Source organism: Meriones unguiculatus, chromosome 8, assembly GCF_030254825.1.
Source record: "Meriones unguiculatus strain TT.TT164.6M chromosome 8, Bangor_MerUng_6.1, whole genome shotgun sequence".
NCBI lineage: Eukaryota > Metazoa > Chordata > Mammalia > Rodentia > Muridae > Meriones > Meriones unguiculatus.
This window is the reverse complement of record NC_083356.1, coordinates 99,943,136-99,961,318: the sequence shown is the minus strand read 5'-3', so window position 1 is coordinate 99,961,318 and position 18,183 is coordinate 99,943,136. Positions and strand designations below refer to the sequence as shown.

The following is an 18,183-nucleotide window of genomic DNA, read 5'->3' as shown; positions in this document are numbered from 1 at the left end:
TATGTTTTGGTCTGGTTTTTTTGTTTGTTGGTGGGTTTCTCTCTGTAGCCTTGACTGTCCTGGACTTGCCTTGTAGCCCAGACTGGCCCTGAACTCCAGAGCTATGCTATGAGATCTGTCTGCCTCTGCCTCCCCAAGTGCTAGGATTACAGGTATATGCCACCACTGCCAGGCTCTGATCAGTGACTCTTAAACCTGGACTTATGCAATTACTTTTAAGTGTTGAGAGTATACAAAATTATGTATAGAATTTATATTTGTATGCTGTAAATCCAGGGATTTCATCAGGCCTTCAAACAGTATCTGTTTCACATTATGTTTTTAAAATTTATTTTATGTGTACATATGCAAATTTTTATGTGGGTATATGCACGTGAGTGTTAAGAGTCCTCAGATGCCAGTTGTGAGCCATCCAACATGGATGCTGGGAAAAGAACTTAGGTCTTCAAAACAGCGTTCACAAAAATACCTTACACTGTGTGATTTCGTCAACATGGATTACCCTGAGCTGGTAAATCTATAACACACTGCCAGTAGCGGCACAAGACCTTATCCTAGCACCCTGAGGATGGAGGGAGAGAGAGAGAGAGGGAGACAGGCACATCTCTGAGTTTTATGGCCAGCCTGGTCTACAAAGTACGTTCCAAGACAGCCAGGGGTACACAAAGAAAACCTGTCTTGAAACTCAACCAACCAAGACTGGTTGCTGATATTGAGTAACAAGATTGGTAGCTGCCAGGGAGTTAAGAGAAGGAAACAAGGAACCACTGCATAATGGGTTTATTTTGTTGTGATGGAATAGCCCTCATACTTCCCTTGAGCATGCATGCTTCTCCTAGAATTTTCCTTCAACAAGGGGGGGAAAAAGGGTTGTTTCTTCCAACTAGATCATTTAACAATACTGGAGTAATAAGGTTGGCATCCCAATTTCCTAAACTTCTATTCATTTTTAGGTTTACTTATAAAGCCTGACAGTTTTAACTTAAGTCTTTTATTTAAAGGGAATTTTAAAATTAAATTATAAACTCATATCTTCGGAATTATGATAAAATTATTAATGCAGGTTTTCTGACCATGACTTAATCTTTTCTTCAAGAGCTGTCCCTTAAGCACACAACAGACACTTACCAAATTAGGCAAAATATACTAACTTGTTCATTTGCATGAGCTCTATGTAGTTCATGGATATCAAAATCCTCCAGGTTAAGTTGCAACTTCTCTTTACAGAGTTCGCAGGTGGTTACAGCCTCTAGTGAAGAACCTGACAAAAAATCCAATTGCAAATAGTAAAGCTTTTCTGTCCTACGCTCAAGGTTTGAAATATTGGGGGTAGAAAAGCATGAAAGATGAGATTACAATATTGTAATAAATAAATAATGTATGTAAAATGATATACAATGACAAATAGGCATGTCATGTTCTATTCTGTGATATTCATGTCTCCACCCATCATTAGATACCTTTTTTAAATCTTATATTCACACATCCTGTAATTAAAGGAATCTGACAGTGAGGCAAAGGAATGTTACCTGTACTTCACACTTCCTCCTGACGTATACTGACATATTATGAAAGTAATGTTTAATGACGTAGCATCTCAAACACTAGTTACATACTCAGAGCAGTATTTTTGGTATCGCATGTGGGTTAAGCAATGTGCCCGCCCTACTGACTAGGAGAGGTAAAAAGAGCTCACCTTTGTCCAGATAAAAGGAGCTCATTTCAGCAACTAGTAGAATTAAGTCCTAAAATATTTTATCATATGGTTCAACCCAAGATATGTCAATAAAGAAGACATAAAAAGACAAATACTTTACTATTTCATTTATATGGTACAACCAGAATATGCAAATATAAAGAGGCCAACAACAGACCACGGTTCTCAGGGACGGTGAAGAAGATGACAAGCAGAGAGTTACAGCTTACTGACTAGAAATTTTCTATGATGGGTTATGAAAAAGTTTTTAAAGTTAACTACTGAAAATTACACACTGTAAAATGGTCAAAGTGGTTAATTTTCTCACACACATAGTATTTTTTTTTACAGATTTATTTATTTACTTGTTTAATATGCAATATTCTGCCCTGCATATATGCCTGCATGGCAGTATCTCGTGATAGATGGTTATGGACCACCATGTGGTTGCTAGGATTGAACTCGGGACCTTTGAAAAAGCAGCTAGTGCTCTTAACCTCTGAACCATCTCTCCAGTCCCTACACATAGTAGTTTTGCCACAATTAAAAAGAACTTTTGTTACTCAGTGCTTGATTACTGTGAGCCCAAAAGCCCCACTTTGACAGGAAGTCACATCCAATTACATGTGTGCACCTCCCCACTATTTGGGATTATGAGACATGGCTCCCAACTAAAAACTGTCCTAAAGTAAGTTTTATGGGTAGCACTCACATTCCTTGAATGAACTTGCACCAATCTACAACTTTAGAGATTGGGAAACGAGTAAGAACACCAAACTCTTTCCTTAAAAAGTAGCCTAAAGTATGAGGGAGGGGCTACAGCTGGGATACAACGTGAATAAACTGTAATTAATATAAAAAATAAAAATTCAATTAAAAAAAAAAAAGTAGCTCAAAGGAAAGTGTATGCCAAAGGGCACAGCAAAGAAACTGTGAACATGAGCACTCCATTATCAGCAGGAAGGATTTTATTGTAAGAGAGAGAAAACAAGCAAAGATATCTAGAAGGACTCCAAAGCAGAGAAAAAAAAAAGTAGACTGACTGACCATGGCCAAGGCTAGCTGCAAGAGAGGAGAATAAAAGGGAAGAGTGAACAGAGAACAGCAGAGACAGGAAAAGCCTTGGCATTATGAAGAGAGGAGGGAACTATGGAGAGGTGAGAAGCCAGCATGCTGGGCAGGAGGCTTTAAGATGCCAGAGAGGTACTTGTGATACTGAAGAAGCTGAGAGGCCAGCATGCACTTTGACAGGCAACCACAAGTCCATGTCAATGGAAAGCCACATGCACCTGCTGCCGGTTGTTTGTTTGCTTGTTTAAATTAAATTCGGCATACACTTTTCCCTTAGGCTACTTTTTAAATTAATTTTTTAATTTTTATATTAATTACATTTTATTCACTTTGTATCCCAGATGTAGCCCCCTCCTGCTGGCAGAGGGGAACTGGTTTTAACACGCTCCTGAGGTGTGCTGACTTTTATCTAACAGCCAGCACTCTTCCAGGCTGAGTTCATTTATGGATATATGGACCACCTTTTGGAATTTGGAGCACTGGGAGTTTCTTTTGAACATGACAGAAAGAAAAAGTGCTGAGTTGAGAAACTGTGTTATCTATTTGCCTGAGTTGTATGTGAAATCATTATATTTTCTTCAAATTGTCACAGAATATTTAGTCAGCATATAATGGTCCCATAAGAATACAATAAAACTTAAAAATTCCTATTCTCCAGCATATTTAAACATTATGACATTACATTGGTATCTTTAAGTCCCCTCCTGATAAACTCCCAAAACCAAAATTATCTTACACATATTAACTCTATTCATTACTGACCTAACAAAGGCGCCAAGCTCAATGAATTCCAATCCACATATGTGTCAAAGACTCAGTAAACCACTTTCTTAAAAATGAAAGGCAAATGAGAGGCCACTAAACCATTTCCCTCAGCTCTAAAATTACTTTATGGACACTAATGTTGCCTAAAAATCTTAATCTCAGAAAGTTATTTTCCCAGCATCTAAAGACCTGCTAACCTATCCATCAATTAAACATCTCTTTCTCTAAGAAAATAGCAACATTTATACAGCAGATCATATATTTTTTTTTACCAAAGCAACAGAATACTCAACACTCATACCTACACTAGCTTTCTGGACGTGAAATAGCTGTCTTACTCAACTTATGCTCTTGATCTCATCTTTTGTTCCTTTTCACGGATTCCACCCCCCAACAGCTTCTCAAAAACATGCTCAAATGGTTTCCTACTTCAAAATAAAGATGTTTTCCCTGACCCCACATAATATTCTAATTTGCTACCTTTTATCTCAGTTTGTTGGAAAAAGAGCCTATAAGGTAGCATCTCCCTTAACATACGTATTAACCATCCTATCATTTCATGGTTTTTAAACATTTTTGTGCATATGTGATACATGTATGTGTAATATGTTCATTTGTGTGCACATGGAAGCCAGAAGCTGATTCTGGTTATCTTCCTCTTTTGTTCTCTACATTAATTTTTGAGACTGTGTTTGTCACTGAACCTGATACTCTCCAATTCATCTTGACTGACTGGCCACAGAGCTCCTGGATCTTCCTAACTGCAGTGCTATGACTAGGGTGATGCCAGGCTTTGACATGGCTGTTGAGGATCTGAACTGAGGTCCTCAAGTTTGCACAACAAGCACTCCATCCTGCTAAACCATACCTCTGGGACATTTTATGAATTAGCATCTTAGGACTCTTCACTCTTTAGCAATGCTAAGTTATTCATACCCACTTTTACACAGTTATTTTGGCTATACAAAGTAACATTTTCCCACTTTCTTACCACCAATCTGACTAGAGGCTGCTCCTCAAATCTTTCTTAGGTGCCCCAGGGATCTGTCCTAGCCCATTTCTTTGATACCTTATCTTTCTCTAGGCGATCTTTACTTAACCTCAAAGCTTCCACTGTTACTTATGGTAATGTTGTGGTACTGGAAACTGACTCTGAGTGCTCCTTCTGAAATGTGGAGGCTTGTCTAGCCAACAGCCTATCTGATGTTTCTGTGTAGTTCTCTAAAATGAAGTTAAAATACAGAATATATCTAAAATATAACTGAGTTACCTGTCTCAATCTGATTCATTTCCTGCTTTCTTATTCAGTAAGAGGCCTATTTGTGTAACATAAAGACAGATGTTCTCTAGTCTTTCTCTCTCATCCTAGCACATCTAATTTCCTGGCAAACTTCAATGAACCTACCTCTAAAACATACCTACACTAGCCTAGTTCTACGATCACTATCAGCAATACCACATGCTAACTATCCATTACCAACTCCAGCAAGAGTTTTGACAACAGACCATGATTGATTTCCTACAGGTCTGGTCTTACCCAGACATCTATTCTCTAAAGCAGCCAAAAAATTAAGATCTTTTCAATTCTGCTCCCTTCAGTGGCTTCCCATCATAGTTAGGTAAAAACTCAAGTTCTAGCCTCTATTTTTAAAAGTCTTTGCATGAGCTAGCTTCTGCTAGTCACTCTTATCCCACCTGTATCAACCAAACCTTTACCCAACTACTGGATGCCTGCTATACCATGCACCACTCAGTTTCTCAAATATACCTAAGTCATTCTTATTAGCTGCTTTCTCTGCTAAAATGTTCTTTTTGTTCTGGAAGCCATTTCCTTATTATCAAGGTCCAAAATTAAACGGTGTACTCTAAGAAAGATGCTCCCTTAACAACCAACACCACAAAGCAGGTGCCTTGTATGCCTTGTTTAATGTGCTATAAACTCCAGTTCTGGAATTGTGTCTGACTCTCCAAACAATATACAGTACACATCAAAGAATTCCCTGACAACCTACTAAATGACACAGGTAATAAATCTTTTTCCAAATACATAGCTAAGTGGTGAGTGTGCCTAACTAAAAGGATTGTATATGCCACAATCACTGGTTAAATTATAATTTTATATAGATACAAGTATAAACAAACTAAATAAACTATGAAAAAATTGTCAGCTGAAAAGCCTACAATATGTGTATCTCTTGGAAAAACACTTGAAAACAAGTATCTAAAAGGGTGGTGTCTCTTACCAGAATTAATTTTGGCCTGTAACCACTTTTTCATACACTCCTGGTGGACATACTGCAGACTCCCCGTGCATTTGCATGGCTCTATCAGTAAGTTGGATGACGATGCAGCTGCCATCTGACAAATTCTACATAAGTCCCCTTCTTCTTCTTCAGAGTCCTCCAAGAGAAGGCTGAAAAAGAAGGCATACATTTCAGAGCTACCCTAATTCCTCCTAGATGGCCATTTTTAAACAATTTCACTCTTTCATTGAAAAAGAAAAAAGATAATCAAGAAAGAAACCAAAGTTGATGTTATTGTGACTAAAATGCTAAAGTAAATAAAACCTATTATACCATCACTCATCTTCAAATGGTTTACTTTTTGTCTTTGGTAACACATCTTAAGTTCACCTCTTTCACAATCACTAAGACTTTAATTATTTAAGTATTCTAGGTTACTGGAAATGCAATAGTATATGAGTAATATACACATTATTTTGTCCATTTGTCAACTGCAAAAGAATTTTAAAACTACTTCGATGAATTAAGTACATACTGATCTATTTCTCATTTACATATTATCAAAACTGACAAATGTTTTGTATTTGTCAAATCAAAATTTTATAAATAAAGACTTAAAAATTCTCCATTACTCTACTCTCAACAATCTTACTAAATCATTCTGGTATCTATAAAGGAAGGCTTTTAAAACACCCAACATGGGAGCTGGAGAGGTTAAGAGCACTGGCTGCTCTTCCAGAGGTCTTGAGTTCAATTTCCAGCAACCACACGATGAGATCTGGTGCCCTCTTCTGGAGTGCATGTATGCATGCAGGCAGAACACTGTATACACAATAAATCTTTAAAAAGATAATAAAACATGCAACATTTTCTATTTTCCTCTGCCCTCCATTTAACACATATTATTTATATGTGAATTCACTTTGTAATGAGCAGAGTTTTCTGTTAAAATTCACAGTTAGTTCACTGATGGCACATAAAGTGGCAATCAGTAAACTGACAGTACTGAAAGATGAACTGCTATTGAAATACAGCCTGACAGTGTAAGTGAATTTAGCCAAACACTTACGGAGAGAGACACACAAACTATAAGGCAGTTGACTTTGTGCCCCAGCTTAGTCAGAAACATGACACCAAGCACAAATTATTCTGAAAAGCTGAACATTTTATTTCATATTTATCATTCTTCCCTTCATATTTTAATTACTTTTTACTAAGTAGATCCAATTTTTCTGTGTTTATTAATTTAATCAGTCAAGTCTTAAAATCCTCATACACAAGGCAAAATACAATCAACATACAAAAATATATACTGCAAACACTGTCAAAATAAATGCGGGTTTAAAATGACACAACCAGTGCTCGCTTCGGCAGCACATATACTAAAATGACACAACCAGAACCTGCGGTGGCAGTATGTGTCTTTAAAACAAATACACTTAAGACAGAAACAGGTGGATATCTATGGTTCCAGGCCAACAAGTGCTACAAAGTGAGATCCTGTCTCAAGCAAACAAACAAAACAAAACAAAAAAACCCAAACAATAATAACAAAAACCCACCTAACTAGACAGAGTGGTATAGAATTGTAGACCAGCCAAGATCAACAGTTATAGTGAAGGTAAGAAATCTAAGCTACATTCTTCAGATAGCTTACAATCAGAGGAAGTTGCTATAATGAACAAGTATTAAAACTATATTATGAGGAAGAGTAAATATTTGTTTAAAATAAAAATGTGTAGTTTTAACTAACACAAAAATAAGTGGTAAACTAATTAACATATTAAAGGCTAATACAGATTGGCAATTCATTATTATTTGATTCCTTTTCCCAATTAAATTCTACTTAGTGATACTCTAACTATGGAAAAAAAAGAAATTATTTGTGTTTGTGTATATCAAGATAAATTAAAATGTTAGATCATTTTAAAATTCATACTCCAGAACCTACCTTATATATTACTACCATTTGTCTGTACGACATAGTAACATATAAGTTTAAGGAAGAAACATCAGATGAGAGCTATTTTAAATCTAATCTAGCTTTACAATATATACTGAATATATAAATTTACCTTTCTTTTATTTTCTGCAGTTTTTCTGGGTCTCTCGAAGGTGCAGTCTTAGTTTTATCACTTTTCCCATCAGCTGAATTCCATCCTGAAGGAATAATATCTACAGTAATCATGACATTGTCAGTCAGACTGCTTCCAAGTGCTGGCGGGACTGCAAACCGGAATAAGGAACCAGGAAGAATCCCTGCGATTCCTGTATTTCTTCCACCCTGAGGCAAATCTGGTGTGGAGCCACCTGCAGAGGCACTGCCTGATGCTCCAGATGCTTGTGGTCTGTTGGTAGCAGCCCCAAGAGGGTCACTCTGTGCTTCAAGGTGAACTACTTCATTTGATTCTCTTGTAAAAATATGAGACCTAGGTGGTACATCTGACATAGATACTCTTGAAGATCCATCTCTTCCCTCTCGTCTTCTTCTAGAGAACAAAGGGGTGCATCTATTTCGAAATGAGGAAGACAGCCACGGTCCTGTATTTCTACCTTCTGATTCGTGATTAAAATTTTCTGCATCTGGTTCAGAGCTATGATTTTGGCTAAGAGACGACAAACCCCATCTGCGCCTAAGAAATCTAAATCCCTGAGAAGCTTCAGATGCCCTGCCATCATTGACTTCAGAAGATGATGTTCCACTATTCCGAGACTGTGAAGTCAAGGTTCTTGGGGAAATATAATTTTCAGAACTCAGTGATCTTGTATTCAAGGAATCTTGACTAGATCTTCTTGAAAAAAAAGTAGACGACATGCTAGAAGCTATCCGTGACAGCAACCTCCTAGTTGTACGCCTCCCTTCGTTGTCAGAGGATTCTTGAAACGGTCTCCGAGATGAGCCCACCCTTTCTGAACTGCTTACAGTTGGGGCTTCATCTCTACTTGAGAGATAAGAAAATGCGGGGTGAGAACTACTGCGAAAAGATTCTGACGGTCTTGGAGAAAAATGGGATCTGAAAGAACTTCTGCTAGAGTCCCTAGAACTCGATGCTGTCTGACGTTCAGAAGGCAGTTGGTGATTGGTGGATGAGGAATTCAACTGCAAAGTGCTCACTGAATTCTCTTTTGGTCTTGCTCCCTGTGAATATGAAGAAGGAACTCTTTCTTGAACATCTATTTTTGAAAGAAGGGAAGGTAACCAATTATGAAATAATTTAAGCATTACTGAATGCACATTTATTGACTAAACTGAAAGACTAGAGGGTTTGAAATAAACACTGCTCTCTTATATCTAATAGCTTAAGTATTATAGAAAAAAAATATTCCTGAAGTACTTCCAAGTAAAGTTAACATTACCAATTCAAAAACAAGGTATGAAAGCTTATAAAAAAATGGATGAAGCAAGTTGAGTGCATTAATGAGAAACTGATACAACGGAAGACTCTCTAGTTTCATACAGAACTTGAGGCCAAGTAATACAGTGCAACAGGAGAATAGTTTTGGAGATTCTTCTTATTCTATGCAATAAATACAAAGATTATGTTACTGCCCATCTAATTATTTAATAATATACCTTGTTAACAGTAAGAAGTTCTTTAATTTTTAAAATTAACAACAATGGTTACTCATCAGACACACCTAAGCCTTTTAATATCAGTTTGGAACTGTGAGTCAATACAGGCCCTTCTGCTATCTGCATTTTCAAAAGTAGGGCAGGGAGAAGAAGCATGGCAGCACTTGGGTTGCATAGGGAGGAGGATCACAGAGTTCCAGGCTTGTCTGTGTTACAGTATAGCCTTACTTTAAGGACAACAGCAAGATGAAACAGACCTCCTTGACTATTTCAGTCAGAGTGGGGATAAGAAACACCATTACTCTTGAAAAACACTTCCTATATACCCTACGTAAGAGGTACATTTATTATGGTACTAACATATGGAGACCAATAAAAGGATAAACTGTTACAGGTTGAATCTATTCCTGTCCCAGACTTTGATTAAACTAAGTACAAACCCCACTTTTGCAAAATACTTTTGTTTATTCTGATCAGCACTCTTTTCCTTCAGCTACTTAATGTGACTGTTTCTGAAAAGTCTACCCATAGAAAGAAAAGAACATTTGAAAATTTAATTAGGATCAAGATAAGCACACAGTTCCACATAATCCTTAAAATGATGAGTTCAGGGGCTAGAAAGATGGCTCAGCAGGGAAAAGTACTAGCTTTTTCAGAGGACATGGGTTCCATTCCCCAGCACTCACATGGTGGCTCACAGCCATCTATAACTCCAATCTAGAGGATCTGTCACCCTCTTCCAGCCTCCCTGGGCACTAGGCACACCAGGAGTGCACAGACATATATTTAGGCAAATAAACCCATACATATAAAATAGCTCAAAAGAGTATAATCAGCAGTTACTTCATAATTCAGTTAGAGTACACACTTAAAACTTACAGACAAGGCAGACTATAGTATGGAAGAATTATCTAGGAACACTTCACTAACGTGTATAAAAATTTTACAAGACAGGATCTGAATACTCAAGAACATCTATTTTACACTGTTTCTACCTTTAAAAGTAAAACAAGAAACTAAAAAAAAAAAAAAAAATCACACAGTTCTGGTATCTCCATAAGAAATTAAAATTCACCTCACTTCCTCCACTGTATTCCTATCAATGACACAGAGAACATCTATGTTAACACATAAGCTATACTTCACAATATAGTTTATACATACATGATGGAGTTGTGAAATCACCACTTCGGTGATTATAATCCATAAGACTGCTAATGGAGGAATCTGTCCTCCTCTCCAAATCTCTCCTTTCTCTCATCAAGTCTGTTCCAAATGAACCAAGTACCATTGATGAAGATCTGGGAACCTGACTACGCCTCCAAGAAGAATCTTAAAGTAATGGAAGAAGTTTTATTTTAGAGAAGGTTTTTAAGGTTTCTGAGGCTCATAAATCTTTAGTAACACACTGAAGATAGCTATTATCATTACAGCTATCCCTAGCCATATAGCCACAATCACAAGCCAAGTTTATAGAGTTTACACTTCATAAAAACAAAAAGTGATATTGGAAGCCAAAGCCAGGAATGGTGGCTTTAATCCTACTACTAGGAGGCAGAGGCAGAATCAGACAGGCAGATTTCTGTGAGTTCAAGGACAACTTGATATATACACAGTAAAGTCTAGGCCAGCCAGAGTTAAATAATATGACTGTCTCAAAATAAATAAAAAATAAAACAAAGCCAAAGCTATTTTGATATGGTAACTGGATTACAGGACAAATACAATTTTATCAGAAAAAGTTTTTTTTCCCTTGCTGAGAATTGGACCAAAGTGCTTGCATATTCTAAGCATATAGTCTATCAGCCTTAGAAATATTTTTACTGTCACATTTTACTCACCCCCCCCCCCCCCCACAGGGTTTCTCTGTGTATCCTTAGCTGTCCTGGGCTGGCTTTGTAGATCAGGCTGTTCTTGAACTCACAGAGATCCGCCTGTCTCTGACCTCCCTTAGCGCTGGGATTATAGGTGTGCACTACCATACCCTTGCTCATTCTTTAAGAATTAATGTATTTTTACAATAATATTCCAAATTATATATGATTTCACTAAAAAGTTAACTAAAATTAATTCTCAAACCTACTATCCCCTCACTATTTACTTTGAAATTTTGTTTCTTCCTTTCCTAGTTGTAGAATCTTTATTTATTTTTTTCCTGTTTTTCAAGACAGGGTTTCTCTGTGTATCACAGCCCTGGCTGTTCTGAACTTGCTCTGTAGACCAGGCTGGCCTTGAACTCACAGAGATCCACAGTGTGCGGCCTCCTGAGTGTTGGGATTCAAGGCGTGCTCTGCCACACCTAGCTTTCTTTCTTTCCCAGCTTTAACAATTCTTCTACATTTAGGGAAATCACCCAGTAAACTTAATGTTACACCTTCACAAAATGTACAGCAAAGATGTTTCTGCAAAGTAATGTGTGTCTACAAAGCTGAGGTCAGCCTGCTCTGACCCATCATACCACTTCTAGCAACCTTCAGAGGTGCAGTCTTCCCCTTGGGGGTCTTATCTATCAAAACAGAAGGGAATCACTTTACACTGATTCAGTTGGTAAGCACAAGCATTTTAACCTGGTCTACAGAGCGAGCTCCAGGACAGCCAGAACTACACAAACAAACAAAAAGTAAAGAAAGAAAGAAAGAAAAGAATTTTCTCTTTAACTGTGTCATCACAAGTTTTGTCTTCTTTTATAAACAACTTCAGGAATTGTCTAACATTTTACTGGAGGAGTTTCAGTTGAAAAAAATCTGCTTTCCTAACACGGATTTTTGAACAACAGGAATACATTAGCCTAAGTATAAAATGTAGGAAGCGTGGAGCTTTATGCCATTCTTACAGACTGAGAATCCTGACTTTCTCATTCCTTATATAGAGCTCTTAAGTTTTCAACTTGTTAACTGAGTTTTCACATTTTATGAAAACAAGTATCATATACTATGTTTATCATTTCAAGAACATAATGGGAAAATGCTTAATGCTTATCAGATGTGGCTTTCACAGGAACACTTTTAAAAGGTCTTTCTCAAAAATAACCAACAGAAGTCTCTTGACTTTCACCAATATGATTAATCCATACTAATGTTAGAGCCGAAATAGTGGCATATGCCTTTAATCGACACACTCCATTGTGGACCAGTCAGGGCTACACAGTGAGACCGTGTCATCACAACACAAACCAAAACAAAAGGAACTATTCTAAGTAAATTAAAATCTACTAACATTCTCTGTGTTGTAAATCAAAAAGAAAAAGAGTTGATTTCATTTTTACTACCAACTTAATGTAAAATTTTGCAAACTAGTACGTTTCCAAATCCACTGTCTTATATAAACTATTTAATTGAAAACTTATAAAAACTTATATAAACTATTTAATTAAAAACTTAGAGGTGGGGACTGGAGAGATGGCTCAGAGGTCAAGAGCACTGGCTGTTCTTCCAGAGGTCCTGAGTTCAATTTCCAGCAACCACATGGTGGCTCACAACCATCTATCAGGAGATCTGGTACCCTCTTCAGACGTGCAGGTGAACATGCAGACAGAACATTGTGTACATAATAAGTAAATAAATAAATCTCAGAGGGGGAAAGGGCTTTGTTCAAAAACACTCATAAAGTGACTTTAACAAAAACTGAGTTAAATTCTTACCTGATACTGTATTTAAACCGCTTCCAATATTTCTCCCAGCTGAGGTAGATGTACAATTTGTACAAGAAAGTTTAGGTCTTTTTGAGTCGTGATCCCGTTGCTGGTTTTGTGATCTTGCTCGTGCGCCCTGAGTTATCTCAGATTCACTGTACCATGTAGACTGAAAGGGTGATGCAGATGCTGACGCTGATGCAGACTATTGAAAACATTAAGAAATAACTGCTGTTTAAGTTACTCAGCTTCACAGAAAGTAATAACATTCAAATAATCAAGTTAAAGGCTGTTGGTAATGTAGCTTCCTAAAAGGCAGGTGAGATGGTTGTGCTGGGAATGACCCATCTCTAGGATACAAGGTACACACTACTACTAAGAGAAACCCCAAGACAGAATGATTTACAATCAGACAGAATATTTACAATATTTAAGAATTGTATTATTTCACCCACTGCTTTGTGCACACACAAAGTCAGATTAGTAAGTATTCTGATTGGAAAAAGAGAATTAAATTTTTAGTGCACAGATAAAACCATCTCAGCACACACCACTTCAGCTAAATTTTTAAATTAAAATTTGCTTTCAAAATGCAAAGCTTTCTAATTTTAGAAAATATTACATACAAGAGTATAATCTCTCATCCACAATTCTAAAGTCCCCACATTTTGAAAATAATTAACTACTTATTTTGTTTTTATTTTAACAATCTAAAATTGTAGGGTGCAGCAATTTTGGAAAAAACTTTATGTACCAACAGTTTTTGATTTTGACTATATACATATTCAGGTTAAAATACTACCTGATATTCAGAATCCAGTCTAAAGGAAGAGTCTCTAGAATGGTAAGAATCATTTAAACTAGTTCCTCTGCTTCCAGACACCATCCTAGCACTTAATGAGCCAGAGGGTTGAACAGAAATTCTTCTCGGGATCCTGGAAGGTTTAGACTCCATTCTTAAGGTTTCCTGTGAAATGTAAATTTGTGTTAACTCTATTGGAAAGACATGCAAGCCACTCCTACGCTTCTCCCCAAACAGCAACAATTTCTTCTGAGAAATTTTGTCTGAGACACAATTTGGGCCTCATTGATAAGAAAGCAGCCATTTAAGAACTGCCCCAGCCCGCTTCACCAGTAAAGGTGCTAATCTTACAAGTCTGTGAGCGAGCTGTCTCCAGAGCCCAGACACATCTATAGAAAATCACACTCTCAGAGCTCCCATGATGGAGATGAGAGGGAGAGATGGGAGGCAGAAGCAAGAATTACCAAGCCACCAAGGCCAGGCAGCGGTGGTTTTGAATACTTTAATCCCAGCACTCAGGAGGCAGAGCCAGAAGGACCTCTTGAATTTGAGGCCAGCCTGGTCTACAACTGAGTTCCAGGACAGCCAAGGCTACAGAGAGGAACCCTTGTCTTGGGAGGTGAGGTTGGGACTGGGGGAGGGGAGGAATCACCAATTCACCAAGAAGTTCTCACATCTACCAGCCAGGAATAAACAATTCTTATGGGAAACAAGATGAATACTTGACTGAACAAGGAGGGAAGAAAGAACTGACTCCAAAAAACTATCTTCTGCCCTCTGTGCATGCATATACAAAATAATTTTAAAACTTAAAAAGTATCAAATTGTCACCTGAAAACTACCACCACCTTTCTCCTTGAAGGCAGAGCTTTAACAGCATTCAAGGTTTCCTATGCCCATTTAAGAAGCATGGAAAGATGCCCAACAAAACACACATCTGTCTTCCAATGCCTGAAATTCTTCCTCATATACATTTGTCCCAGACTCTCATACCATCCTTCTTAATACATACGCCTTTTGGGGGGAGGGAGGGAGAGGGGAGAGGAATTAGAGAAGAAAATGAGGAGCATGGTGCCCTCCCCTCAGAGAGAAAATCAAAGTCAAGGGAAGGGGAAGAAAGCTAGGCAGAGAGAGCACATACACACCCTTTATACTGTTTTCACATCCTTTAACAAATTATTCTCAGCCCTTTGTACACACCTGGGAAGCCTAAACATTCCTTCCCTAACTTCTGCCCATCAGATTATATCAGCTTTATTCTGTGTCATCCCACTTTTCTCCTGTTTTTGTTAGAACATCACACTACTTTAGGCTGTTTTTTGTTTATCAGTCTTTTTTCCCTTTCTCAACATTCAATTTCTTTAGTCAGGCTCACTTAAGTACTTCTAAAGCACTGCCTAGAATAGGTGACTGCACAGGCACAGTCCTCCTTTGGCTCTCAGACATTGAGACCACAGACCCAAAGAACTGCAATGTCTACATGAGCTTCACACTAAAGGAAAGAAAAAGCTAGGGCCTGGGTGTCAAACAGAGGCAAAACTGTGTCGTCCCCCTGCCCCAAAAAAGATTTCACAGAGTTCTGACATGCTCTTAAACTACCTGGCAGCAAAAACTGACGCTGATCAAAATTGTCAGGGCTGGTAAGGAGCACGCTTTCATCAGGACTGCTTAGTTATGCACACCTCTTGCCTTTAACTGAAATCTACATCTCAGGGTTGGAGTGATGAGGTCAGCAGTTAGGAACGACTGCTGCTTGCTCTCACAGAAGGTCAGAAATCACAGCATCCACATCATATGCCTTACAACCACGTTTAACTCCAGCTATAGGGTATCCAAACCCTCTCCTGTGGCCTCTAATGGCAACCCTGCACAGGTGCACACATACAACACACACATAAAGAAATGAACCTATACCTACCTCGTGTTATAACGCTGAATGGACTCTGTCTCTCCCTCTCTCTGTCTCCCTTCTTTGTTTCTTTACTCTGTGTAATTGGTCTGTTGAGGACAGGTGGCTGAACCTAGCTTGTTATGGCTGCCCAGACTCTGACCCTAACAATGTGGGAAACAGGCACTCAAAACGTAGAAGTTGAAAATTATTTGTTTGCTTATTTTGGGTTTTTCAAGACAGGGTTTCTCTGTATAGTGGCTCTGGCTGTCTTGGGCTGGCTTTATAGACCAGGCTAGCCTAGAGATCCGCCTGCCTCTGCCTCCTGAGTGCTGCTCACTATGCTCACTACCAGCTGTGAATCTTAACAGAACAATAACTATAAATTGAGTGTGACATACCCTATGCCTGTATCCTACCATTCCAGAGCCTGAGGCAGAAGAACCAGAGAGGGCAAACTGAACTACACAGGGAAAACATGTCTCCAAAACAATAAATGTTTTCCTTTTATTTATCGCTGACAGGATCTCTTAATTACAGCATACATAAAAGCAACAGCTGATATTTACCAAATATCGTATGAGAATGAGAGACTACTCAACTCCAATCCTGTGAGACAGGTATTCTATTAGCTCCACTTTATAAGAAAACTTACTTATAATTATTGGAAAACAATGTTTTAAGTGAGAAGATCTATAAGATATATAAACCAGAGATAGTACTGGTAACATGGTAATTTATGGTGGTGGCTCAGCTGATAATTTACTTGCTGTGCAAGCATGAAAAGCTAAATTCAATCTCCAGCACGCACTTAAAAGCCAGGCTTTGGAGGACACAGCTGTAATCCCAGCCTGAGAAGGCAGACGCAACGAAGGTCTCAGAATCTCCTAGTAGAAATCTCTAGTTCTAGGTTCAATAAGAGACTCAAAAAATAAGCTGAAGCACAATTCAGGAAAAAACCTGGTGTTGACCTCTGTCCTCCACACACACTCCCCTACACAAACACACACACTCACCCCTAAGGTGAGTTAAATATAAAATATTAAATTCAGTTGCTCTTGTAAAATACAGAACTGAAGGCATATGCCTGTAAACCCATCACTCAGGGAGGTGCTCACGGCCAGCCTGGTCTACAAAGTGAGTCCAGGACAGCCAAGGCTACACAGAGAGACCCTGTCTTGAAAAACAAAAACAAGACAAAATAAAAAGCGGAACTGAGTGCTTTTCACTTCTACAGATGCAGAGTTAAATTTCTAAATTTCCTTCAGAGTATTAAACAAACAATGGAAATTAATTCTGTCTGGCTCTAAAAGCATCCAAGACAACAACCCCTCCCATGAAGACAAAAATCTTCAAATTTTTCTTTGCTCCTGTTTTTTTATTAACCTTAGATTATCACACCCTCCAAGAAGCCACTCTGTGGGCATTCCCAGCATAGGGCCATTAGGGCTCATAAAGTAGTCGGGCAGAAAGTATGTGCGACCTCATGTTGAGAGTGCCCAGTGACAAACAACCAACGGCAGGCTCAGGATGGTGTGAAACCTGATTGGTCACCCAAAACTATCTATCCTGCTCTCTCTTCCAGAATAAACGAGTCTGCAGCTACTCGCCCTCGGAATGCATTCGCCGGACTCCAGGTGTGAGTGCTGACTCCGCTCTTTTCACCCCCTTGGTCTGGACACCCTGTCCTTACCCATGGGCTTGTCCCTTGGGAGGGGGACCAACACCATTCCAAAGTATGGGAGGTCATACCTGAAAGCTTGTTTTCCAGAAATACTCAACAAAACAAATACTGCATGTAAGTTACTTTGGTCAGCATAGAAACCTTTATCGTTTACATCTTTATTTTTATTGGCCCGTAATTGTGCTAATCTATGTGAAGATTAGAAGTACACAGGCACATTCTAGAAGCATCTATTTTTTTCAAACTAATGCTCAACTGAGGAACCCACCTTTCTGATCATCTCTTGAAAAAAAAATCATGTGAAAGACTCCTTTAGAACAAAGGGTAAGTAAGATGGTCACTGAACACAGGTGCCAACTATCTTCTAATAATGGTGGTTGGTTGCCAATAAAGTTTTCTTTCTCAGTCATTCTGCCTCTTGAATCACTGTCTCCATCAGAAGGTAGCAGAATATTCTTGTGCAATTCCAGCTTCATTTGCTTAACATTTGTGAGGTTCTCTCATGCTAATTTCTCATGAATAGGTGTACATATTAATTTTCCCATTCTGTCAATGGAAATTAGATTGTCTCTTATTACCAACACCATTTATATATGCATATAGCCTTTATAAACTGAAAAACCTGGCAAGACAGCTGAGAGGGTAAAACACCTAAGCCTGAGGACAAAGTTCAATCCTCCCAGGAACCATTCAGTGAAAGGAGACAACTGACTCACACAAGTTGTCCTCTGATATTCACATGTGAACCTTGGCATGTGCAATCACATAAATTTATGGGTTGGAGATATAGCTCAATGGTTAAGAGCATGTATAACGAGGCTATGGATTG

General features: G+C 38.3%; 1 protein-coding gene across 12 annotated transcripts in view; it reads right to left on the bottom strand.

Annotated features, from left to right (window-relative positions):
- Marchf7 (membrane associated ring-CH-type finger 7) overlaps positions 1–18,183 on the bottom strand; it is a 41,630-nt gene that overhangs the window by 6,782 nt on the left and 16,665 nt on the right. For 5 of the 12 annotated variants that reach the window (XM_060390241.1, XM_060390240.1, XM_021639175.2 and 2 more), the window contains exons 2-8: positions 17,623–17,900; positions 13,783–13,947; positions 12,990–13,185; positions 10,514–10,681; positions 7,851–8,949; positions 5,776–5,945; positions 1,152–1,261 (exon numbers count right to left, since the gene is read on the bottom strand). In XM_060390241.1, the coding sequence (XP_060246224.1) occupies positions 1,152–1,261; positions 5,776–5,945; positions 7,851–8,949; positions 10,514–10,681; positions 12,990–13,185; positions 13,783–13,947; positions 17,623–17,634 (1,920 nt within the window). In that variant the 5' untranslated portion in view covers positions 17,635–17,900. Of the gene's footprint in view, positions 1–1,128; positions 1,262–5,775; positions 5,946–7,850; positions 8,950–10,513; positions 10,682–12,989; positions 13,186–13,782; positions 13,948–17,622; positions 17,901–18,183 lie in introns of all 12 variants that reach the window. The other 7 variants (XR_009593856.1, XR_002476487.2, XM_021639187.2 and 4 more) reach the window with 3 other exon arrangements.